We start from the raw sequence: 27,384 nt of genomic DNA on the forward strand, positions 1-27,384 counted from the left end.
GCAGGAGGGGAAGGCCCTCTATGAGGTGGATTGATTCAGTGACTGAGATAATCGGGATGGGAGTGTCAGAGACAGTGCAATTGGCACAGCACAGAGCAGAGTTTAGGGCTGTTGTACATAGGGTCACTATGAGTTGCAAGCGACTAGCTGGCACATAACACAACAACATCTATATAGTGGCACAAATGTAGTATCATCCATATATTTGCCCTGTGGCCCGGTGGTAAGAATTGTGCTGCCAACTTGAAAGCAGGCAGTTCTTTTCCACCAGCTGCTTCTCAAGAAAGGACAAATAATATTCTGTGTGATTTATAGCCTTTGAAAACTGTAAGACAATCAGCTTTGGTTGGTTCTGACTCTGCGACACTTGACACCAACAGCATATTTTGGAAATTACGTCAAGAAGACAAAGATTCTTACCATGGAGAGAATTGGCAGCAATATAATAGATGGAGAAGAGATTGGGGTTGTTAGCAATTACAGCTTGCTCGGTCCCACAATCAACACTTCTTTTTTTAAAGAATTTTTATTTTTTTTTTAAAGAAAGGCAAAATATTTATTAGAACAAAAATACATTATTAAGCCTATCTGTAAATAGTTTCTTTTCTGAGCTTTATGGAATATAAATATAATCATAGATAGATGGGCTGATCTCCGGGTTCTCAATTCTATTCTATTGATCTGTGAGTCTCATTGTACCAGTTCCATGCTGTCTTAACCACAATGGCAGTGTAGTAGCATTTGAAATCAGGGAGTGAGATACCTCCTACCTTTCTTCTATTTTTAAGGAGTGTTTTGTTTATTTGGGGCTTCTTTCCATTCCAAATGAAACTGGAGATTGCCTTTTCCATCTCATTGAAGAATGGGATTGGTATCTGTATCAGGATTGCACTGCATGTGTAAATTGCCTTTGGTAGTATTGCCATTTTCACAGTATTGAGTCTTCCTATCTATGAGCAAGGGATATTCTTCCACTTCTCCAGGTCTCTTTTTATGTCTTGTAGTAATGTTTTATAATTTCCTTTGAATAGATCCTTTGTGCTTCTGATTAAATTTACTCCCAAAAAAAGAAGGGGAATTTTATTTCAGGTTTATAGGGAGCCATATTTGCTGTTGATCACTAAATATTCTGAGTAAAAAAAACTTCATATACCATGCAAGAATGTAATGAGCTATATTATGTATAAGATAAATGGTGTTGGCAAAATTGGAAAAGTATCTGCAAAAGACTCAAGTAAGATGTACACCTCACTCCATATACAAAAACCAACTCAAGGTGGATCATGGATCTAGGACTATATCCAAGGACTATAAGCTTCATTAAAGAAAAGCTTGGAAGAACGCTACAAGTCTTAATCCACAATATAGACAGTCTTCCAAGTATCCTGAAAAACCTACAACCAAGAGAAGATAAAATAGATGAATGGGATCTTCTAAGAATCAAATCCCTTCTAAGAATCAAATTCAAAAGCTTCTTCAACAGGGTAAAAAGGGAAGCCACAGACTGGGAAAAAGTATTTGGTAATGACATATCAGATAAGGGACTTATATCCAGAATTTATGAACTACTTGAGCACCACAACAAGATAAAGGTAAATAATCCAGCTGAAAAATGGGCACAGGATATGAACAGACACTTCACCAAAGAAGACATTCAGATGGCCAACAAGCACATGAAGAAATGTTCAAAATCCCTAGCTCTAAGAGAGATGCAAATCAAAACAACTATGAGACATCTCACCCCAGTCAGAATAGCAAAATTTAATAGAACAGCAAGCAACAAAGGCTGGCGAGGTTGTGGAGAAACTGGAACCCTTATTCACCATTGGTGGAGTGTAAAATGGTGCAACCTCTGTGGAGGGCAGTATGGTGCTTTCTCAAAACGTTGCAAATAGAGATACCACTTGACCCAGCAATTCCACTACTACTGGAAATATACCCCAAAGAGATTATAACTGCCACCCAAACAGATATATGCACACCCATGTTTATTTCAGCTTTGTTCACAATAGCAAGGAGTTGTAAACAACCTAATTGCCCATCAACAAACGAATAGATAGAGAAGCTGTGGTATAGTCACACAATAGAATGCTATGCTGCTTTGAAAAACAAGGAACTCATGCAATATTATTCAAAATGGGTGACCCTGGAGGATATGATGCTGAGTGAAGTATCTCAATCACTAAAGGACAAATGCTGCATGGTGCCACTGTTGTAAAACAGGACTGACCTGTTGGGGGGAGACTGAGGATGGGTTCAATAATGTATACTACATTGAAACAGATGAGGTAGAAGATTGTTTAAGAGGGAAAATTATTAGGTATTTTTGTCATGACAGGAGTCCGAGTGAAGGCTGTATAGTGTACTCGGCCTGGGGGGAGGGATTGTAAAACAATGAAGGAATTTTTCTTTTACTTTTCCAAGAGGGTAGTGTACTAGCGGGGAGGATGGACAGGGGAGAAAAGTGCAACAGTGAATGAATGGAAATCCAAAGTCTCTCTGTAAATTTTCATTGAAATTAATAATAAATTTTTTTTAAAAGATACACACAAAAACCAAACCCAACACTCTTAACACCAGCAGTCAGGAAATCAGAAAGTGAATTGCATTGGGAAAATGTGCTGTCATGGACCTCTCCAAAGTGCTGAAGAGCCATGATTCCGTCTAGATATAAAGGTGCACCTAATCCAGGCCATGGTCTTCTCAGTTACTTGATATACTTCAGAGAGTTGAACAGTGACTAAGGATGACAGAAGAAGAATCTATGCCTTTGAGTTGTGGTGCTGGGGAAGAGGCTTGAACATACCATGGACTGCTAAGAAAACAAATCTTAGTCTGTCTTGGAGAGGATGAAACCAAGTCTCTCCTTGGAGGCTAGGATTTTGAAGCTCCGCCTCACTTTGGGCACATGGCTACGAGAGATCATTCCTTGGAGAAGGACATCATGCTTGGAATTGTAGACGGACAGCACAGGAGAGGAAGTCCCTGGGTGAGATGGATTTATACAGTGACTGGGGTAATGGGGTTAGTGTCTCGGAATTAGTGAGACTGGCTCAGGACAGGGAAGGATTCAGAGCAGTAAGTACATAAGATTGCTATGCATTGCAAGCGATTTAACCAATAACATTTTATGACAGGTTTGGAAGCAGGAGCAGCATCCACTTCCTAAACAACATGCCTCCAGAAACTCTATGAACTTTGATAAATGCCAGTAGTTACAGAGGTGCTTCAGGCCCTTTGTTCATAGGATTGATATGAGTAAAGGCAATCAACAACAACGGGTCCTTATTGTCATCAGCTGAAAGTTAAAAAAATTAATTGGGTGCTTTGCTTCTTGACTGACTTGAAAACACTTGAATGGGAGTGCTGAGTTTTCATACTCCTGTCTTGGGGCATGCATACCCTGAGGCGGAGCTCTGCATTGGCCACCATGTTGACTGTGCTGTTGCCCTCTCTCACACCACTGTTCTTTCTAGAGTCAGTTCTTCCACATGCTACTCTGTCCTAAGATGTTCTTGGTCAGTGGCCTTGGGTATATGGCCAGCCCGGAGTGTGCCCTCTGAGGGAACCTATCCTGGAGCACGTGACCCAAGACTGCTTTCCTTTTCTGTGGACGTTACATTGCACGGTTGACATAAAACACATGTCTGTGCTTCAGGATTTCGTGGGCTGATTGGTGTGCTGGAATCCTTACTCAGCCTGCAGGCACAGAGGCGAGGTCCTCTGCGGGAAATGCATGTGCAAAGGTCTTTGTTGTGGCATTTTGAACATTGGTCAAAAAACTATCAGCAGCTCTAATAGTGTATGGGAGAATCTCCAAATTATTATGCATCCTTTTGACAGGCTTTGGGGCTAGTCTTCTTAATGGTATCTTTAAATGATGCTACTGGCACATATTTAAAAATATTATAAAATTATTGGTAATATCCTTTTTTGAATAAAGAACTTTGTCATTTATAAGCATAACAAAAAGATTAGATGAAATATACATGAACATGTTAACAGTGAATATTAGATTAAATGGAAAATACATGAACATATTAATAATGGATATTTTTGGTCTCACATTACAAGTAATATTTTTGGTGTGCTTTTCTGTACTTACAAAAAGCATAAGAATTCATATTTATAATTTGACATTTTGAAAAAGATATACTTCGTAGAAATTATTGTTTAATTTTAATCTTTCATTTTTGCCTTGCCATATTGGACGCAGGAGTGGGATCCACTTCCATAATAGCTTGCCTCTGGAAACTCTATGAACTTAGAAAATGATGAAAGCTATACAAGTGTTCAGGTCTTCCGTTCATAAGGTCCTTATGAGTCTTCTACTTAATGGCACTTAACAGCAACAACAAGTCAACATATACCTGCTATTGTAGATCACCCTTGGTATGATTTTAGTACTACTATCGGATGATTTCAAATCCACCAGGTTCTTTGAGGGGGAAGGATGAGCATGTTCCTCCCGTGTGACTTACTGCTTCTGAAAACATTGAGTCATTAGTGACTCAATGGCAGTGAACGAATGATCATGTCCTTTACACATCAGTAAAGATTTCTGCATAGTGCAGATTGTCAGCATGCTTCGCTGCTGATTAGAAGGTTGGGCATTCTACTTTATCCAGAGACATTATGAAAGAAAGGACTGGCAGTGTGCTGGCGAATGAGCAGTCTTTGAGGAAGCCCTATCAAGCACAAGTCTGCCCTGATCATCATGGAGCCACCTGGAGTTGGTAGAGACTCAACAGTAAGTGTTGTGTTTGTTTTAAATATTCCTGATGGTAAATGTCAGGTTTTTAGCCCATCACCTGAGCTACTCCGGATGGAAGATTAATCCCTTAACATACTCTTTCAAGATTGTCCTTAGCAGAGTGATTATTAGACCATAAAACATCTCTATTAGGTGGAGGTCACAGGCAGATTGTCCCCGTCAGCCACTCTCACCAGCTCCCTCCTCCTCTTCCTCCTCAGGATTGTGCTGGGTCTGGAGTGAATCCAGACTGTGTCCTGGTTAAGAGCCAGTTTCTGTCTGAGCTTCCATTTCCTCATCCATCAAATGAGGACAATAATGCTGCCACCCCACACCACTCCAGGTTGTAGGGAGCTTGGTGGTGAGCTGAAGGACACGAAGTGTCTGGCAGGACATCAGTTGATAATGTCTCCTGGTTCCTCTGAACTGTCACAGCTGTCATGGCGATCACTGAGCTTAATAGCAATACCATGTTCTCCCCATCGAAAGGAATTGTCGTTTCAGAAGTATACGAAGCTCATCAGGAAGTATATTTATCTGGAAATGCTTCTGTAATCTCAATCCCCTGGGTCGCAAAGCAAGCAAGCAAGAAAGAAAAGACTCTTTTTTTAGGAACCAGCCTGGGTAAGGGTGAGGAGTGAGGGTCTGTGTCCCCTTTGACTGTCACATAAGCCTGCATGGCACTCTCCAGAGAGCCCTGGCTTTCCTGGTAAGCCTTCCAGGCCTGGAGAAACATCTAGAAGCAGACCTGGGCACTGGCTGAGCGGAGTGGTGCCCACAGGCTATTGCCTGGACTGCAGGGGACACCATGCATGACAGCCCACTGGATATGGCAGAAACTTGACCACAGCTCAAGATGTGTATTTGAAGGAATAGCCTTGAAACATGAGGCAGAGTAAACAGTTTTCTTCCTGCAGTTAAAAATTGTGTAACTTCTTAAAAAATAAGAGGTAGACTGGTTGCTCATTGATTAAACTTTTAAAAAGTCCATTGCCTGAGAAGAATCAAAGATTTGGAAATGTGTTATTTTGGTTTGGCTTCTGGGTTAGTTTGGAGCCTTTATTGGTAACTTCTTCACGTGCTCAGGGGAAGCTAATTCCAGCAATGTAAACAGCTTTGACTTCATGGGTGACTTTAATGTAGTTTGTAAAGTGGTGCTTGTTCTTGGTTTTAATACTTGCTTAGAAGGAGAGTCCCCTCACTCTCCTGTGGACACCCAGATTAACTTTCTGTTTTCTTCTCAACCCTGGACCAAATCTGCGCAGTTGTGAATAGAGTTGTGGTTTACCAAGCCAGTACTGTAGAGAAAGGGTGCTGGAGAGCTCTTCTGTAAAAACAGTGTTGTGCGGGTTCTGACCTCTACCTTCTGAGTGAGAAGAGAGGATGACCATCCACTCAAGGTAGTCAGACATGCCACCAGTCTTTTACCAGGTCTGACATCAGCTGTCTGGCTGGGAAAGGCTGTTTCCCTCTCATCATTCTTTCTATGTGGTAGTGAGGATGCCCCCTCTACTTTTGTTACTGGCTCTCTTAAACATAGTGAGATGTCAAGACTGACTACTCTCTTTGTTGGGGTCCTATGCCCTTTGTTTGCATGGCCTCACCCGCATGAAGGTGCTGTGCACCTTATTTGTATTAGCAGCAGGCAGCATGTACCTGCATTGAATAGTCCCACAGGACTGTGGCTGAGGAGCCCAAACCCAGTGACTCATGTACCACATTTTATTCCTTGTCTCTACCTACATGAAGCAACTGGCCAGATGTGAGGGCTGGGAGTAGCTTCTAACTTGGTTGTGATATCTCCCTTTATGTCCCACATGTATTCTCTCAAAGTGGGAGCCGGCCAGTGATTATACAGGTGGTGGATCTGCACCCGAGAGGCGGGGATGTTGTCTCATTGGTGTACATTTCAGGAGCTTGTCCATACTCAGTGGCATGATGGAGCTGGCCTTATTCACGTCTGTGGCACCAGGATCTTGGTGCACTCAGCACTACAATGCTGTGATGCTTTTGGGGCTTGGGCTTTCACTACTTCTTATGGTTTTGAAGCTTAAAAAAAAATAAAATAAAATCCATTCTTTGCATCAGGTGAGTTGTATGAGGGAAATTGAACCAGGTGTGATACAAAGCTTCTCAACTATCTGTTATGCTTTTCCTGGTATCCAGAGGCTGTACCTCTGGCAGTTCAGATCCTCCCCTGTGATTTACAGCCTTGGAAGCCTAGTGGATGGTCAGCTTAGTTATGAATTGGTTCCAGCTTAGCAACAATAACAGAGAGGAGCGAGTGAAACACAGTATAATCCATTTACAGAAATATTAATAAGGGATTAAAGAGTGTTTACAAAAGCTGTCTGATTTTTTTCTTTGATTACAAGTACATATGAAGGTATGTGGAATGAACCCAGTTTGGCAACCTTTATTGCTGAGTGAATTCTTTTCTTCTGATTCTTTCCTGATGAAAGGTTTTTAAAAAAATGTGTTGTATTTTTGGTCCCTTGAAAAATTTTTTATAAAAAGTATTCTAGAGATACACAATTAGTACACTATATGCATAAACATAAACCTCAGTTTTACTTGAGTTTATTCTGGCATCAAAACAATGAGTTTGGCATTATGGCAGGGGTGTAAATATTTGTTGTCTGGGGGGTTTTTTTTGTTTGTTTTTTTGTTTTGTTTTTTTAAGCATTCCAGTGACACTCATTTCAGTGTGAAACTGAAAGCTCTTTATTGTTGCTTGTCTGTCCTGTGTAAGGAAACCCTGGCATACAAAAACATGCTCTGGCTGCCAACCTCTGCTTTCTCTATACTCATATTTTTCTGTATGTTGTAGAGTATTAGAGTGGAAAGTTCCAGCAGGTGACCCAGTCCAGTGGCACTGACCCCGTACAGCTCTTGGGGCAAGCCTGGCTTGGCTCCAGTGTTCTTGCTTGAAATAGTTGTTGCACCCATCAAGTAATGGTTGGCTTGTTGGGAGCCTGGGCCAGGGGAGGTGGAGTGGACATTGAATTAGAACTACCCCAAACCCACTGTGTCCAGTGTTTTTTAGCAAGTTCTAAGTGCAGCGTTGGCTTGGCCATTTTGACTAGTGTGCAAAATCATTAGACATGAGAGCTGGGCACAGCAGACATGCAAATTCTGAAGGAAGTAAGGAGCATCCAGGTGATGAGGTGGGGAAGTGATGTGTGAACCCGATAGATAAAAAGATGAGAGACCTTCGGAACCCCCACCATCTAGTGGGTGAGCACAGGATGCAGCAGGTTTGGTATTCCTCCTTGCTCAGTGGTAGCTGTGGTTGGACCCAGGATATTAGTCTTTAAGCTGGCAGCCAGGCAGTTAGCACACCACCCAGAACCCCCACATTATAGACAGCCATTGTACATTTTAACTGCTGACATAATTTAGTAGGTGTTACACTTGTCTGCGTTCGAAACTGTCAGGTATATAGCTTTTCCATTCTCTCTGTTTGCTCTGGGCCATGTTAACCTTTCCTTGAGATGAAATACAGGAACGATTCAATCCTTAGGTATGTTGGTCACCTGCCCTCTGCTGCGAGTGTTAATTTCATAGAGGAAGCCATGCTTAAGTCAGAAATTTTTGTATTTGTAGATGAAATTCTCACTTCCTTTCCAAAATCTTAACTTTTTTTTTAAAGCTAGGAACACCTTAGAATTACTGAAAGCTAATACCTTCTTTTCATTTTTTGTTGATTGATTTCCGAGTAATACTGTTAAGTGAGTTAATTTATAGAATTGTACATTAAGTTTTTAAAGTTCTTGAAAAATATTTTCCTATCTATATGGTTTTGGTGAACTGATTGGCTAGACAGTTGCATACACTGTCAGAACATGTGGTTTATGCTTGTGTCTTAAAATGAGCTTAAGTTTGCTCTTCATTTGACTGTGCTTAGGTTGGGGATACTTTTATTTGTGTTTCAAAATGAGGTGACTTAGGCAAATCCTTTCTAGTTCTTTAGAAGGAATGTAAGATGAAAGAAATACAAATGTACCTGTCCCAGGGGCTTAGTGGGTTGGGGGGTCATTGTGAACACAGAGTCTTCTATCCTGGCCTCAGCAGACCTCAGACTTTGCCAGGTGTATTGCAGAATGACTCAGTGCAATGCAGAATGAGTCAGTGAGTGCTGAGAGCAGGCCAAGGACCAGCGTGGTAAGGGAGAGTACTTCCAGGGACACAGAAAAGGCATGTGGAAGGGTCTGGTTCAGGACAGGTTCAGTGGGTAAATCCTCTCCTAAAGGGAATCCCTGGGTGGGATTCCAGCCAGTGGCTATCCACCATGGCCTCCAGCCAGCTGTCAGCACAGGCATGTATGTTGCTGTGATGTTGGACAGGTCTCAGCACAGCTTCCAGATTAAGATGGACTAGGAAAGGAGTCCTGTGACTCTGCTTCTACAAGTCAGCCCTTGGAAATGCTGTAAATCCCAAGGGTCCAATCCTATGGCGTACAGGAAGAATGACAGACTGTCTGGCTCCTGAGAGGGGAATCAGAAACACGGTTGGGAGAGGTTAGAAGGAAGCACTTCTGTTCCTGTGTATAGAAGGCTGGAGTAGCTCATGCCTTTGACCTTCTGAAACAGCCACCCTTGTCCTGGGAGGTGGGTACCCAGAGGTGGGGGCTCCAGGTTACTGTGCTACTCTCACATCCAGCATGAAGTTCTGTTGCTGTGTGATGGTTTATCAGGTGTTGCCTTGGACACAGCTATAAAAAGTCAGAGGCATTGGCACAGCTTGCTCTCAGCACTTCTTAAATATTTGTGTGTCAGGGACAGGTTGGTGAAACTGAAACCTGGGTCTTCTGATGTTGAGTAAGAAGTGAGTAAACAGGTGGCAGCACATTGCTCTGAATGCTTTTAGATTTCTACTTTATTGTATGAAACGGAGGAGGGGCAAAATCTCATGAAAAGAGAATCATTTCCAGGTCTCTGTCTACCCATGATAGGTGTGGCTTATTGACAGTTTCTGGCACTCAGACTGGAAATCTATGAAAGCAGTGGTGTTTTTTTTTCTTTTTCTTTCTGTCCAGGGGCCACTTGAATTATGGCAATAGCAAGGATACACAGGAGGACAGAGTGAATGATGCAGGGCCTCCTCTCCTGTGCTTTGTTTCTGGCTCTTCAAGAATCTGCACTGCAATCCTGAAGGCATGCAGTTCGAATCCACCTGCTACCCCATGGGAAAAGGATGGACAGTCTCCTCCTGTGTGATTAACTGCCTCTGAAAACCCGCTGGAGGGTCAGTTATGATTTGGTTCTGACTTGATGGTACTCAACAACATCCTAGCTGCTAAGTTTATACCTCTGCCTTAAGTGGGATGACTGCCTTGGCTTGCCACAGTTGAGGACCAGGGAGAAGTGAATGTAGGAATCCATGAGTACCCGTGAAGAATACTGACCAGAAGAGTGGTTTCTCACTTTGTCATCCAGTGGCACAGTAAAATTGCTAGAAGATCTACCAAAACCAAAATGATGCAAGGGGGAATTAGACACAAGTTTGTGTTATGTGTCTCAGAGAGAGAAATCGCTATTTGGCTAATCATTTTATTTGAGACTGAGTAAACCCTGTGTACAGCAGAGCACACATATTTGACTAGCAGACCCAGCACTGGAAGCTGAGCCTTCCTATTGGGAACCACAAAGGAGAAGGAACAGTTGCAAAAAGGTGCTAATAATGATTGGAATATGGAATGTGAAAAGTATGAATGTAGGAAAATTGAAGATTGTTAAGAAATGGAACACATAGTGACATACTAGGTATTGGTGAAATAAGTTGGCATAGAACATTCTGAATCAGACAATCATGATCTACTATGCTGGAAATGAAAAGGTAAGGGGGAAAATGGGGTCACATTCATAGTTAAAAAGACTATTTCTGAATCCATCATGAGCTACAATGTTGTTAGGGGCAGGATAATATCCATATGTGTACAAAGACCTATTAAGACCACTGTCATTCAAATTTATGCACTAACAACCAGAGCCAAAGAGGAGTAAATAGATGACTTCTTGCAACTGTGCAATTGGAAATGTATCAAGCATGCAACCAAGATGCACTAATTATAATGGGTGACTGGAATGCAAATGTTTGGAATGGAGAAGAAGGATCAGCAGTCAGGAAACATGGACTTGGTGAAAGAAATGAGGCTGGAGACAGAATTGTAGAATCCTATACAATCAATGATTTCTTCATTGCAAAGACGTTTTACAAGAAACACAGCGACTATACATACGGACCTCACCTGACAGCATACTCGGGAATCAGACTCATTACATATATGGGAATCAATCATTGGGGAAGCTCAGTATCGGCTGTGAAAACTAGGCCAGTTGCTGATTGTAGATCAGATCATCAACTACTCATATGCAAGTTCAAACTGAAGCTAAAGAAAAAGAAAATTAATCAAATCCACAAGAACCAGACTTTGACCTTGAATCTATACCTCCTGAATTTAAAGATGATCTCAGGAACAGGTTTGAGGCCTTGAACACTAATGAGCGAAGAACAAATGAGCAGTGGGAAGATATAAAAAATATCATCCATGAAGAATGCAAAGACAGAAGAAGAAAAGACCAAGATGAATGCCAGAAGAGACTGAATATTGCACTAGAGCAATGAGAATCCAAAGCAAAGGGCGGAAAAAAAAATCAAGATGTGAAGCAGCAGAACAGAAGATTCCAGAGGGCAGTGCAGGAAGACAAAGTTGAGTATTATGAAGAAATGTGCAAAGAGTTTAAGTTGGAAGATCAAAAGGGACAAGCTCACTCAGCATTTCTTGAGCTGAAAGAACTGAAGAATAAATTCAAGCCTCTAGTTGGCCATATTTATGGATGCTGTGGGCAGAATGTTGAATGACCCAGGTGGCATAAAATAAAAAAAATAAAAATAGAAGTACATGATGTCACTATACCAAAAAGAATTGGCTGACAGAAGAATCTAATGAAACAACATATGGTCAAGAGCTTGTGGTGGTGAAGAAGGAAGTTTGAGCTGCTCTAAACCATTTGCCAAAAAACAAGACTCCAGGAATTATTAGCATACCAATTGACATATTTGAACAAACAGATGCTGCCCTGGACATGCTCACCAAGTTGTGCCAAGAAATCTGGAGGACAACTACCTGGTCAACTGACTGGAAGAGATGCATATTTATTCCCATTCTAAAAAATAATGACCTGACAGAGTGTGGAAATTATCAATCTCATTAATAGCACATGCAAGCAAGATCATGCTGAAAATTTTCCAAAAAATTGACTGGAACAGCACATCAGACAACTGCCAGATGTGCAGGCTGAGTTTAGAAGAGGCCGTGGCACTAGGAACATTATAGCTAATGTTGGATGGGTCTTAAGCATTTCTCTGGCACTCCCTGCTTTCAGCTATCTATGATTTATTAACTATTTAAAGGCATTTGACTGTGTGGATCACAACAGATTGTGGATGACTTTGAGAAGAATGGCAATCCCAGAATACTTGATTGTGCTTATATGAAACCTGTACTTAGACCAGGAGGCAGTCCTCAAAACAGATAGGGAAACACTACATGGTTCAAAAATTATGAAAGGTATACACCAGGGTTGCATCTTCTCTCCTTCCTTTTCTTTTTTTTTTTTTACCTTTTCAATCTATATATGAAACAGATCATCCAGGAGCCTGGGCTCTGTGAAAAGCAATGTGGCATTAGGATTAGTGGAAGGATCATGAACAACCTGTATTATGCAGATGATACAACCTTGCTTGCCAAAACTGAGGAGTAGTACCTGAGGCAGAAGGTCAAGGATTGCCACCTTCAATATGGATTGAAACTCAACATCAAGAAAGCAAACCTCTTACCCTGGGCCAGTTGACAGCATTATGATAGATGGGGAGGAGATTGAGACTGTTAACAGCTTCAGCTTGCTTGGCTCCACAATCAGCACTCTTGGTACCAGCAACCAGGAAATCAAAAGATGAATTGCATTGCTGCTGTCAGGGAGCTTGCCAGAGTTTTGAGAGCAATGATGCCAGTCTGAAGACTAAGGTGTGTCTGATCCAGGCAATGATCTTCACAGTTACTTGCTGTGCATTAGAGAGCTGGACAATGACAGAGGATGATAGAAGAAATTACTGTGCTGGAGAAGAGTATTGAATATACCATGGACAAATAGGTCTGTTCTGGAGAGGATGAAACCAGACTGCTCCTTGGAGACAAGGATTCTGAAGCTACATCTTACATACTTTGGCTGTCCAGAAAGGGCCAGTCCTTGGAGAGAATCATCATGCTTGGGAGGGTGGGGGAACAGCACAGGAGAGGAAGACCCAGGATGAAATGGTTTGACTCAGTGATTGGAGTAATAGGGGTGGGCATGTCACAGACATTAAAATTGACTCAGGGTAGAGCAGGGTTCAGAGCTGTTGTACATAAGGTCGCTATAAGTCACAGGCAACTTGATGGCACCACAGTGGTTCTGATAACATCTGCATTGGAGCTACCTGTCTTCCCCATGGGCCATTTGAGAATACTTGGGCAGCAGGTGAGGTGATCCCAGCCCTCATGCAGGTTTTATAATAAATCCATGTTAGGGGCTCCTTCTGTAAAGTGTACAACATTAGGAAAACCTAAGGTGAGCCTCTCCAGCTGGAGAGAGAATGATTGAATTTTGCACAATCAATGACTTAATCATAGCAAATATGTTTTTTAAGAGACATAAATGCAGGTTATATACAGGGATTTCACCTGATGGTATGCATAGGAATCAGATCGATTACATCTGTAGAAAGAACCGCTGGAGAAGCTCAATATCAACTGTGAAAAAACTAAGCCAGGAGCTGACTGTGGAACAGACCACCAACTACTCATATGCAAGTTCAAGCTGAAGCTGAGGAAAATTAAACCAAATCGACGGGAACCAAAGTAAGACTTTGAGTCTGTCCCACCTGAATTTCAGAACCATCTCGGGAACAGGTTTGAGGCCTTGAGCACTAATGAGCGAAGACCAAATGAGTTGTGGGAGGATATCACGGGTATTATCCAGGAAGAGTGCAGATGGTCATTGCAAAGACAGAAGAGGAAGAAAAGACCAAAATGGATGTCAGAAGAGACTCTGAAAATTGCACTGGAGCGCAGAGAAGCCAAAGCGGAAGGAAGAATTCAAGATACTGAAGACCAGTTGACAGCATCAAGATGGGTGGTGCAGAGATGGAGATTATTCACAGCTTTAGTTTGCTTGGCTCCACAGTCCACACTCTTGGCACCAGTAGCCAGTAAATAAAAAAACATATTGCGATGGGAAAGTCTGCTGTTGGAAACCTCTCCAAAGGACTGAAGAGCAACAGTGTCTCTCTGGAGACTAAGGTGTGTCTGATACAGACCATGGTCTTTGCCATCACTTGTTATGCATCAGAATTGGACAATGACTAAGGAGGATAGAGGGAGAATTTATGCCTTTGAGCTGTGGTGCTGGAGAAGAGTATTGAGGGTACCACGGACTGCTAGGAAAACAAACGAATTCTTCCTGGAAAGGGTTAAACCGGGGAGCTCCTTGGAGGCAAGGATTCTGAGGCTCCATCTAACATACTTTGGAAATGTTGTAAGGAGAGACCGTTCCTTAGAGAGGGACATATGCTTGGTAGGGTGGAGGCACAGTGCAGGAAGGGAAGGCCCTCTATGAGGTGGACTGCTTCAGTGACTGGCGTAATCGGGAGGGTGTGTCAGTGACAGTGTGATTGGCACAGGACAGAGCAGAGTTTAGGGCTGTTGTGCATAGGGTCGCCATGAGTCGCAGGTGACTCGGCCATCTGCTGTGCATCTGAGAGCAAGACAGTGAACAAGGATGACAGAAAAAGAATTGATGCCTTTGAGCTGTGGTAGTGGTGGTGAAGAGCACTGAACATCCCTTGGACTGCCAAAGGAGGAGATATGTCCTGGAGATCGTGCAACCAGGGTGTTCCTTAAAGGCGAGAATGGCGAAGCTTCTTTTCACATAGTTGGCACATTTTTTTTTGTACTAGTTTATTTACAAAATTCAAATACATTGTTTTCCAACCAGATTCTTCCAATTCCCCTAACTCCCCCACTCATCAAATTGTACAACCCTATAATTAATTCTCCCCTCCCCCTGCAGATCCTCATCCCTCTGCTTCCACCCTCTTTCCCTTTGGATCCTCATCCTCATTCCACAATAATGGTTTTATACAGTATTTGTCCTTGTGCGACTGAATTAGTTCACTTGGCGTAATGCTGTCCCGTCCCTCCCAAGTTAGGTAATAATTCACAAAATCATTGTTCCTGCGTGTTGCATAGTATTCCATCATGTGAATGTACCGTAATTTCTTAATCCATTCAATTATGGTTGGGCTATTTCCATGCTCTTGCAATGGTGAATAATGCTGCTATGAATATAGGTGTACAAGTCTTAAGTTTGTGCTTTAGTTCTCATTTTCTCAGGGTATATTCCAAGTAGTGGAATAGCTGGGTTGCATAGAATGTCTGTGTTCAGATTTTTGAGAAGTGCCAAACTGCCTTCCAGAATGGTTGTACCATTTTACAATCCCACCAGAAATGTATGAGTTCTATCTTGTAACATCCTCTCCAACATTTATTACTTGCTGCTCTTTTAAACTTTGTTACTGCTACTGGAGTGAGATGATATCTCATTGTGACTTTGATTTGCATCTCTCTTATTGCCAGTGATCTGGAGCATTTTTTCATGTTTCTCCTTGCCATTTGAGTATCTTCCTCTGTGAAAATTCTTTCCATGTCTTTTGCTCATTCTGTAATTGGGTTATCAGACTTTTTCTTACGGAGGCCCAGGAGTATTCTGTAAACTTTCTTTATGAAACTCTTGTGTCTGACATGGTATCACCAAATGTTTGTTCCCAGTTAATAGGTTTTCTTTTCACCCTGTTGGAAAAAAAGATTTGATGCACACAGGGATTTAATATTTTGTATTTTGTAAATATTTTAAATATTGTAAATATTTTGTAATATTTAATATTTTTATATTTAATAGCCATTTTTATCCTCTTCAGATTGTGATTTCTGGCTGTATTTGGCAGTCACTTTATACCTTAGACTAGGGCTTCTGAGTTTGATTCCAGTTTGTCTCTTACAAACTTTATGGTTTACTCCCAGGTCTCTGATCCACTATGAGTTGATTTTTGTGTATGGTGTGAGATGTTGGTCCTTTTTCAGCTTTCTGCAGGTAGCAGTCCAGTTTTGCCAGCACCATTTGTTGAAGAGGTTGTCATTCCCCATTTGATAGCTTCGATTTCCTTGTCGAATATCAATTGACCATAGATAGCTGAGTCTATTTTTGGGTTCTCCATTCTGTTCCATTGGTCTGTGTGCCTGTCATTGTACATGTACCATGCTGTTTTGGTTACTCCTGCTGTATAGTAGGTTTTGAGGCCAGGGAGTGCTATGCTTCCCACCTCATTTTTGTTTCTCAGAAGTGTTTTGCTTATTCGAGGTCTCTTTCCTCTCCAAATAAATGGGACATTTTCCCTTTCTATCTCCTTGAAAAATGAATTTGGTATCTGAATTGGGATTACATTGAACATTTAGATTGCTTTTGGTAGGATTGTCATTTTCACAATATTGAGTTTTCCTATCCATGAACATATTTTTCCATTTCTTTAGTTCTTTTGTGTCTCACAGAAATGCTCTGTAGTTTTCTTTGTGTAGGTCTTTTGTGTCTTTAGGTAGGCTCACTCCCAAGTATCTCAGTTTGTGGTTGACTATTGCAAATGGTATTGTTTTCTTGATTTCGTTCACTAAGTTCTCTTTGTTACTGTAGAGGAATCCTACTGATTTTTGGATATTGATCTTATGTCCTGCTACTCTACTACATTGGCCTAACTCTTAACAGTTTGGTTGTTGGGTTTTTTTTAGTCTTTGGGGTTTTCTGTGTATACTATCATATTATCTGCGTATACCAACAGGTTTAACCATCTCTTTGCCAGTCTGGATGCCTTTTTATTTCCTTCTCTTGTATTGACTTTGAACATGTTTGTAGGTGAGGCTATTCCTTGAAATTGGACACCATGCTTTTGAAAAGGAGGAATGTCATCAAAAGAGAGGAAAATTCTCCTTGAGGTGAATTGACAACAGTGATTGAAGCAATAGGCTCTAGTGTATCAGACATTGTGAGAACAGCACAAGATAGGACAGGGTTCAGATCTGTTGTTCATAAGGTTGCTATGAGGTGTACTCAACTCTACAGCACCTAACAACAGCAATAATAGTATTTCTGAAGATGCTTAAGTAAGGGGACTGTTGGTTTTCATAAACATCCAAAACTTTGATTTCTCCTGAGTTTCTATATCACTTCACTTGTGTGTGGACAACAGATCTGAATCCTGTGCCATCCTCATCGTCTCTGATACACTTGAGCCATGTCAGCCCATCTCTTTGGGCATCTTCCTCTTTTGCTGACCCTCCACTTTTCCAAGCATGATATCCCTTTCCAAGAAATAGTCTCTCCTAGCAACATGTCCAGAATATGTAGTGTTTCTTCTGAACTGTTTCTGAATTTTTCTTCTGTACATGACTCTACACTGGCTTCAGAGTTCAAGGCTGCAGTTTTTTGTCATCCTTTGTGGCTTTTGGTGATTGAATCAAACTTTCTTGGGGATGAACAAGACTCCAGATGCCAAGGGCTATCACCTTTCTACCTCTCCAGTCTGGCATGCCTCTCAATCTGGCATGTGGTCTGCCAGATGAAACACATGCACATTTGCCCAGGGTATGTTCTGCCACGTGTTTAAAATAAATAATTATAGAAGTCATATATTGCCTGTATCTTTCGAGAAATCATTTCAGTTCTGGGCTGAATATCAATTCAGAGCTTAATGTTAACCATTTCCTCCACCAGGGTCCATAGAACTTAACATTGAGTTCTTAGAAATCTCTTCCCGAGTGTTACGGAGCGTGGGACATCTGAAAGCAGTTGAGAGTGATGTGACTTTTAATTGGGCTTGAGACCACATTTTAAATGTTGTAATGATGTGGGATCTAAACAATATGCCGTGTATAGAGAAGAGTTCCGAGACCTGAACCCCGGGAGAGAGCTAATGGTGTCTCATGTGCCTCAGATACGCGAGCTGCACTGGTCCCTTCTTCCAGATAAGGTGGCGGCCCTACGAATGCTCTGTGTGACACAGCACCTCCCACTGCACGTGCCACTGAACATCTCCCCACCATGTCACAAGTGGGCTGAGAAAGTGTGATGGTCCCCATGATACGACTTCAGCTCTTTTCAGCACTTGCTGTTGTGACAGTGGGATAGAAAACATTTGACATTCTGGAGAAATCAGAAAAATTTGTCTTGACTGTTGAGCTCCTTATGAGTTAATAGTCCTTCTCTTTTTAAAAAATTTATTTTCCCATCGTGAGTGGTAATGCTACAACACAGTCCTTTTCACTACCTACCACCTAACCATGGTATTCACTTCACTATCAATCTCATTTCAGTACCTACCACTAAACCACGGTATTCAATTCACTATCAACCTGATTTCACTATCAACCACTTAACCACAATTTTTTTTTTTCAATTACTGAGCTTTCAGGGTTCTAAATTACCCTATGATTTGGGAAATAGTTCTGTAGCTGACCATAACCACCTGCTAACTAAATAATGTGCATCTGTGAGGAACTCAAATGTTCTATTTTAAAAATAACCCCCTGAGGTGAAGTACTGAAAATGTTTTGCCTGGAACCACACATCTAGAGGAGTTGACTCACTGGGCTTGGGTATTCTGGACCACAGTCTCGGGGGACATCAAAGATGAGGTCCTGTACCTTCCTGTTGGGAGTAGCTGCAGGGGTCGTGATAACTAGCCAGCCACCATTTCAGCTGCTGATAATGGTCTTTCCCTGTCTGGCGTAAACAAGAATGAAGAAATGAAATATTCAAGGAGACTGGTCCAGAGGGTCGATGGACCATGAGTTAATGGAGCAGCAGAACTTGCTTGGTTCTCACTATCAAACAGTCGGATCTAGGTCATAGAATATCCTGGAAAGATGGTGAGGAAAAGTGTGTGAATGAAAAAGTAGAAATCCCCCCGATCTGGAACTGAACCTACCCTGTGCTCACCTTTTAGCCAAAGCATGCCCAGGCCTGTAAACAGTATCACCAGAAAGGAGGACAGTTAGCCATATGCCAGCAGAAGGGCAGCATCTGACCAAAACCGAACAGCCAGAAGGAAAGGGCAGGAAGGGTGGGTGAATGGAATCGGGACCCAGGCAGGAAGTGGAAACATTACTACATTGGGGGATTGCAGCCATTGTCACAAGACAAAATACTTGTGAGTTGTTGAGTAGGTGAAAGTTTATAGGAAAACTTAGCTCTCCATTGCCAAGTTAGGTGCCCTGGGGCGGCGTGGGGTGCTGTGCCTCTTCTTGTTCTGATTCACCAGTGAGTCCAGTGGGAAACATGGATGATCTCCTGGTGTGATTTACAGCCTTAGAAAACCCACTGGTCAGGAGTTGGTTCTAGCTCGGTGGCAATGAGTTTGAGGGCTTTTTAAAATTATTTTTTATTATTATTTTATACTGGTTTATTTACAAAGTTCATATACATCATTTTTTCCTACCGTATCTTTCCCATTTTCTTCACCCTTATCTCCTTCTACCCATCAGATTATTCGACCCTGTGATTACCTCTCCCACCGCCCATCCTCACCCTTCTACTCTCCTTCACCATTGGATCCTTGTACTCGTTCTACAAACATAATCTTATAGTATTTGTCCCTATGGGACTGAGTTGGTTCGCTCAGCATAATGCTCTCCAGGCCCTCCCAAGATAGGTAGTGATTTACAAAATCATTAATCCTACATGCTGCATGGTATTCTATCTTGTGAATGTACCATAATCTCTCAGTCCATTCATTTGTGGTTAGACATTTGAGCTGTTTCCATGGTTTTTCTTCACCTCTTTCTATAGAAAAGTGGATTGTGCTTTAGGGTGTTTTTTCCATGTAAAACAATACCAGCAACTTGTGAATATCAAAGATTATTTCTAAGAGTTTGGGTGAAAATTCAGCTGACATCATACTTTGATAAGGTTTTGGAGTCTGACTTGATTGCATTGTTCCAGTCTTAAATAGTCTGTGTCACTAAGGATAAAGAAACAGCAAAGCCGCCCCCAGCACGTGCCCTCTTAGTCAGCATGGTGCTCGCAGAATTGCAGCAGCCTGTGAACCTGGGACTCTGATTTGACTGCCCCTGATTTAAGCTTGGGGATAGTTTAAAGTTGAGAGTGGTTTATACTTTGTCACACTTGTGTTTTTTATATTTTTTTTTTCTGAGGTTTTACTGCCATGTTCATTGAAATCTTAAACCACATTTGCTGTGGATGAAAATACACCTCAGTAGTTGTATTTTGAGAAATTTCTTGGAAGTTTTACTTTTGTATAAAATTGCTTTATAGAGAACTCTGGTGGCTTAGTTGTAAGGAGCACATGGGTTGAATCCACCAGCTGCTCCTCAGGAAATTTATTGGAAGTCTCCTTCCATGTGATTTACTACCTCTGAAAACTAGCAGGAGTGTCAGCTATGGGTTGGTTCTAACTCTACAGTACACAACAGTAGCATAAGAGGTTGTACATTTCAAGTTATTGTATTGCTCAAGTATGAACATGGATGGTTGTTAGGCACAATGATATTTGCTTAGAGTTGGCAGCATGCACTTGTTTTTTGATGCTGTTAGGTGCCATTGAGACAGAACCAGATCACAGCTGGCATGGAGAAGATCACCCATCTTTCACTCACGGAGAAGCTGGCAGATTCAAACAGTGAATCTTTGCATTGGCAGTTCAACTTTACCCATTAGGCCACCAGAGCTTGGTTATATTAAAATGAAAGTAATATGATTCTTTCTTTTGTATTCTTTCCAGCTTTAGCTCTGTTTTGGAAACAGGGCAGCCAGAATGTAGCTACGAGAAGCAAGTCCTTGGAAAGGTGGAGGGTCAGTGAGAGAGGGGAAGACCCTCAATGAGATGGACTGACACAGTGACTGCAGCAGTGGGCTCGAGTGTGTCAGAGACGATGAGGATGGTGAAGGATAGGGAAGGGCTCAGATCTGTTGTTCATAGGGTTTCTGTGAGTCATACTCATCTCAGTGGCACCTAAACAGCAGTATGATCAGTAAGGTTCCCTGGCGGCATCGAGCATCTTTGGTCAATACAGTTCTCCTCTGGATATCAGAACATCTTTGTGACCTCTTAGCCTTTATGTAGTCTTTCCAGCATATGGTCAGTGGCTGCATGCCCCAGTGCTGCCTCCTGGCCTCCATAGACCAACCCCCTCCTGCACTCTTACTCCACTGTCGCCTCCAGGACCTGAAGAATCTTCATCCAGTATCGTCCCTTTCCCTATGCTAACACCAAGTGAATGCCCCCATGGATGAAACAGGCTGGCTTCTTATCTCCTTCACCTCCTAACCCTCAGAAAGCATTGATGTAGCCAGCAAGGGATCCTGGGCTGGCGCATTGCTGGAACTGATGGGAACAGTGCTGGGAACTTACCTCCCCAGACTTGACAAAGTTCCTCCTGGTTCTGGTTTACTATTTCACACATGAACCAGACAGGACATTGGAAATCATACTTCTCAGTAATGTTACACGGATTTTAACAGAATTCTTCTGGTGGCTAGAGGAATTTTATTTATGCTGTATTGAAAGAAGTGGAAGTACCCTTGAGCTTACTTGTCCAGGAGATGCTGAAGGCTAGCTCCAAGTAAAACATTCAGTTCAGAAGAGGTACAGGCAGGGCTTGACTTTTTGTTACAACACCCAGGAACACTGCGTCTGCACATGGACATTCGTAATTATTGAGTAAATTAGGGAATATCTTAGTTTCTTAATAAGCAACAAGTAACTTAGTCACTAGAGAGTTCTGGTGGTTTGGTGGTAAGGAGCTACACTGTCAGTCCAAAGTGTTATGGTTTGAATCCACCTGCCGCTCCACGGGGTAAGTATGGACATTCTCATCCCATGCTGTTTCCTACCTCTGAAAACTCACTGGAGGGTCAGCTATGAGTTGGTCCAGACTTGATGGTCTTTAGTTTTTACCACTCTGGCTTCTTTGTAAAACAATCTTTCTTTCAAAGATCTTCTGATAGTTTTGTCTTTGCTTTTGACGCTAGGATTAAAGGTCACTTATTCTCTCCAAAAGAAGCCTGTCTTGTGAGGAAGGAGCAGGGCTCTGAAAGCCAGTGGAGTGGATGGTTATGGCTTGTCAGTGGCTGAGGGACGCCTTGCTGGCTGGCACATTCCCCTGTGGGTATGTGGGCAGGCTTCTTGAGCAGATGGCAGGAGACCAAGCCTGCAAGACATGCAGAATAGTAGCCCACAAAGAAAATGTACTCCCTTAACAGCAAACTAGTAAAGTTTCTGACATGAAGGAAGATGGTTTTATTACATATGGGATAAAAAGTATTGATTTGGCATCTGTGCCAAAGAGAGGCCTGGTGGACTTCTGGGTAATTGTGCCGCCAGTTCTGTGGCAGGTAGTTCAGAGCTTCCAGCTGCTCTATGGGAGAAAGTCTCCTCCTTTGTGATTTATACCCACTGAAAAGAAAATCTGCCGGCAGGTCAGCTCAGAGTGGGTTCCACTATGTGATACTTACCCACCGCCAGAGCTTTCTATGTTCTTCAGGACATAAGCACAGGGAAAGGAAGAAGCCTCTTGCATTACCACATATTACGTTATAATATCTGCACTCGAATTCCCCTATGCCATTCTCACATATCTAAAACTTAATTTGGATGGATTAGCACTTGTGCAACAAAGGTGCATCTCGAGTGTGTTTGGATGTGTAGACAGGGATTATACCTGATTTGCCCGAAAATTTTCCTACACATTAGCCTTGCCTTCTGGTCATTCTTAGGGTTTTTGGAGCTTCTTGTTCCTGTGACTTAGTCCCAGAGGACAGGTGGTCCTGGGGGAGATTCCGAGGACTAGCCCTTGCCATCCCTAACCCCCATGGCATGAGCCAGTAGCTGTGTTGTCTGTCTCAGACTTTGAGGTCTCTCTAGGATCATTGTTATGCGTATTTATATTAGACCTGGACAGAGAGGATGGAGGAGGAGAACTGTATAAAAATTTTAAAAATAATTTGCATTTAAGTGTTTTCATAGAGAGCTACAAATTCACTTCAGTTTTATTGACCTTTTACAGAAATGCAAAACTAGACACTAAGTGTTGTTATGAAACTCTTTTAGACTTTCTGAAAATATTTCTGAGTGGTTAGAATGTAACACTAATGTTGTGAGTACAGTCAGCTCATTTTAACAGTTAACATGAGCCACTTTAATCACTTGGGAGGAGATTGCCCATCTTTCTCCCTTAGAGCAGCCTTGAACCACATGCCTTTAGGATTCTAGTGTAGCTTCTTGCCACCAGGCCGTCAAAGCTCAAATTGAAATTCAAGAAGCATTTTTCCCCCCCTGGACATGTATTCTGTGTAAGAGCATAACACTCTGTCACCAATTTTACATAAAGTAATTTGGAAAAGAGAAAAAGATTAATTTCTCCCAGACTCATTCTATAAAGCAAACATATCCTTGATAACAAAGTCAGGTAAAGACACCACCAAAATAGAAAACTATATATTTCTCATGAGCATAAATGCAAAAAAGAATTCACTATGACCAAGTGGAATTCATAACAAGTATACAAGGATGTTTCAGTGTGAGAAAAACAGTGTAATTCATCAGCGTCGATTTTATTTTCCTTAAATTTTGTTGCTCTGTGGCTTTTACTGGTTCCATTAAGAAATGGATGAGTGTGCTGGGTTGAATGTTAGTGGCCACTTACTGAAATGGCAACCCTCCTTCAATCTTCTTTCAGAGATGTTTTGCTCCACCTACACCCACTATGTTTTTTCTCCCGTGTGATGTTTATTTTCTCAAATCCATCGTTATTGGCCCATTAGTATTGAGGCAGAACATGCGATTATGCTTTGTTTAACCCTGTGATAATGCTTCTGAAGACTGGCCATCCGTATTGCGGTACTTGCTTCCATAGCAGTGACTTCATCTGAGTAGCGTGTGCTTGGTTTTCAGGTTTTTGCTTATTTTGCAGTGAATAGATCATATCATAGTATCAATTTATTCTGATATGCCTATATAAGGTTAGACGTTTTCCTAGCAATCTTACTTTTTATTAAAACTAAAAGTACTTATCTTACTAATATCCTATTATTTTGTGTTCCATTATGTTCTAGCAATATTTTTTATTGGTTTATTATACCTTTTTTTTTATGTATATCTGCTTGAAATGACAATGTCTTTTTAATTATTGTAATTTTCTAATCTCTAATTTTTAACAAAGGGTGCTCTGGTAGTCTGATAAGGAGGAGATGCCCTGCCATCCCAGAGGCCCTCGGTGTGACTCCACCAGCCACTCCAATGAAAGGTGGGCGGTCTCCTCCGCGCAGCCACTGGAGTGTCAGCGGTGGATGGGTTCTGACTCGGTGGCATACAACATCAGCAATTCCAAGATGGGAAAAATATTCTGTCCCGTACTCTTTCTTACAGTTACGTAAATGGCATACGTCGTTGTAAGGCTTAATGGTTAGAAGGATTTCAGACAGGGAGTGTGAGGGGCTTTGGAACGTTCTCAGTGATCCATGAAAAACAACCTGCTTTTTTTGTTTGTTCTGATGCAGCATCCATGAGGCATTCTCAGGCTGTACCTGTGGATTTACGCCCAGAGATATGGATTGCACAAGAATTACGGCGTATTGGCGACGAGTTTAATACTTACTATCCGAGGAGGGTAAGGATGTTTTCTTTATTCACTGTTCTTTTCCCATCCTTCTCCCCCTGTCATGATTTTAAAAATTTAATAGATGACTTGTGATAACTACACTCTTTCTCTGGAAAGGAAAGCTGCTACAAGCTGTGGGTGACCAGCCCTTGTTTTTCTTTTCCATTTTCTTTATGGCTGAATCTACATGATGGAAAAGAAAATACATTAATAGGGGCAAACATTTTATGAACACAAATCTTTAAAACAACAGTGCTAAAAAAATTAGTTATTGTATGCCTGAAAATATTTCTGCATCAATATCACTAGCATAGTTTTCATTTGGTGTTGGGTCAGTTTGAGCTGAAGTTAATTAAGGCAGCAGCCTCACCCAGTTCAGGAAGACCATGCAAGGCTGCCCTGCAGTGCGCTGGGTGCCCGGGAGAGCTGGGAGCAGGCCCATCCATCCTCACAGCACAATTACCTATAGGCTGGTATTTGAGATAGAGATACTTTAAAGTATTACTTAATGGCACAGTTTCCTGTCATTTAAAATTTGAAGTGTGTTCCTAATTAGACTCTATAATGTTTAGTAGATACAGTCTATTTCTTGCTTGTTGATTTTGTCTCCTGCCATTATGTGTTAACCATTTGGATACCTTTTTTCACACAGGATATTTTAAAGTTTATAGATGCTCACTCTGGAAGCTAGGGTCCTTGAGAGTATATGTGTTGACCTCAGTAAGAGGTACATTAACTCGTGTGGTAAAATACTTTTAAAAAAACAAACAAACAAACCCACAAAACTTCAAAATTAGTTCTGTGAGTCTTATTTTATGGAAGATGTTGTGATTGTTGCTATTCTTTCTTGTTTTGCACCTTCTTTTCTGAGCATTGTTGCTGGAAAATTTCACTGTGGTACCTCTTAAAGTTTTTCTGGGGTTTTTTTTGAGAACATACCACTCCTCTGTGTTCTTAATGTTAAGTCTCTTTGTTAGCTAGCTGTGTGTTGCAAAGTATATGGGTCTTGCTTGTTGACAGCTTTGAATCCTTGTTTTGGGGTCTGAGTACAAAGCCTTTCAAATTTTTAAGCACAAATAAGGACACTTTTCACCTCCTGAGGAGTTTGACTTCTACAATGTGTGCTCTTCCTAAGGGACTGAGGGATGTTGTGATAGACATATAGCACACACAGAGTGTCCTCAGAAGGGGAGGTTGCTTAATAAAATTAGAATGCCTCATTTCATGAACTGGGCCTAGGAACTCCTGATCTTGTTAACTAGCAAAATGCCATCACTACCTGACAGATACCAGTCCACAGAACATAAATCCCTTCTCAACCTATGTCTGAAATGCTCATTTTGGAGGGATGTTGACTCATGCTGTTATTTGCCACTGAAGTTACTCTGCCCCTTAAACACTTCTGCCTTGGTTTTCCTGAAGGGTTTTGCTATGGCCTTGTATGAGGACTGCATGAGAAAGTGATGTGGTGTATTCAAGATTCTGATGCTGAGGGGCAGGAAGCGTGGCCTTCAAGAGGGAAGGCTCAATTCCTTAGTGCCCTGGTGCTAGAACCTAGCAGGATGAGATAGTTTTTGGTGGGTGGGGACATCTCTGCATGAGTCTAGGCACATCTCTGAAGGGATTGCAGATGTAGATGCTCTGGGGCCAGATCTGATGTGGGTGGAGTGCTAGAAAGCCCGGGCTGTGGGCATGGTTGTGAAGGCAGGTGAGCCCCATTCGCAGGTTATGGTCCTGTGCCTACAGAACTATACATGTTTAGGTCGTCATCAGCAGTTTCCTGTCCATGAGGAGGTGGGAGTGGCTTTGAAAGTTTTTCCCATAGTTCTGCCTAGATGTCCCTATCTAGTGGATGTACCTCCATGCTGGCTCTGTGATGAGTTGTGACAGTACAGAGACAGGGAGAGAAGTAGGACAAGGCTCTCAGCTAGGCCCTGGCCCTCACCTGAAATAGTGAGTGTGGTGGGCAGATGCAGCCCACGTGTTGGGCTGTCCTCCTCATTACCTTGCTGGCCCTCTGAGAATGCTGACATGGCACCTAATAAGTCTGTACCTGCCTCCCCATTGTCTCCTGATATTCTAGTTTATTTTAACTGTATGTGTAAGATTGCCTTTCTCGTCTTTTCAAGTGAAATGCTAACTATTTTCAGTGCTTTCAGAAAGTTAAATTTGTTAGTCTTATTGCATGCGTTTGGCAATATTTTATAATTGTGCGTCTTATTTTTTATGTTAATAAAAATAATGCAGTGTGGAAATACAGTCATTATAGTTAAAAGATACTGGAATTTTTCAGTATATTAAGATACTTAAAGGGTAAGTAGGGATAATTTCTAGGCTGTGATCAATTTTTCTAAAATGAAGGCAATACCATGTATGAGTTCAAAACACTAGAGTCTTCATTAAGACTGAGGGAAGCAGCAAAGTGAAACACAAATACCTGGATTGATTGTTGAGCCTTCACATAAAAAGAAGAGAAAACCAAACTTCCATTGTCTGTAGATCACATTTACTGTCCATTGTTAAATATTGAGGGTACAAATGTGATGCAGGCTTGGGAGGCATTTTTGGGAACTAACGTATTCAGATTACTTGCCACCGTCACCAGGGGCATGTATCACCCACTGGAGAGCTCCTCTCTGAGGCTGTTTGCTTTACATAATGGGGTTTATTGAGCCTTTTGAAGCCTGACAGGATATTTTCCCATTTTTCCAGTTAGAGAAATAGAGGAAGTTGTCGTGTAGTTGTATGTTGAGTCCACTTAAGGGCAGTGGGAAGGCTATGAGATGGAGCAGTGGCAGCTGGCCTCGCAGGAGGAGGTGGCAGTGGGACCACGTGAGCGCAAAGCCCCAGTGCATGTACCCTTTCT

At 41.8% G+C, this 27,384-nt stretch overlaps 1 protein-coding gene across 2 annotated transcripts in view; it reads left to right on the forward strand.

The window, feature by feature from the left end:
* Positions 1-27,384, forward strand: part of LOC102868612 (bcl-2-like protein 11-like) — a 62,899-nt gene that overhangs the window by 15,562 nt on the left and 19,953 nt on the right. The window contains exon 2 of one of the 2 annotated variants that reach the window (XM_006898932.1): positions 24,418-24,527. The exons of the other annotated variant lie outside the window; for it this stretch is intronic. Within the exon in view, the coding sequence (XP_006898994.1) occupies positions 24,418-24,527 (110 nt within the window). The remainder of the gene's footprint in view (positions 1-24,417; positions 24,528-27,384) is intronic. 2 annotated transcript variants of the gene reach the window in all.

This window comes from Elephantulus edwardii, unplaced genomic scaffold, assembly GCF_000299155.1.
Source record: "Elephantulus edwardii isolate Elephantulus edwardi_28Jun2011 unplaced genomic scaffold, EleEdw1.0 scaffold00241, whole genome shotgun sequence".
NCBI classification, from domain to species: Eukaryota; Metazoa; Chordata; class Mammalia; order Macroscelidea; family Macroscelididae; genus Elephantulus; species Elephantulus edwardii.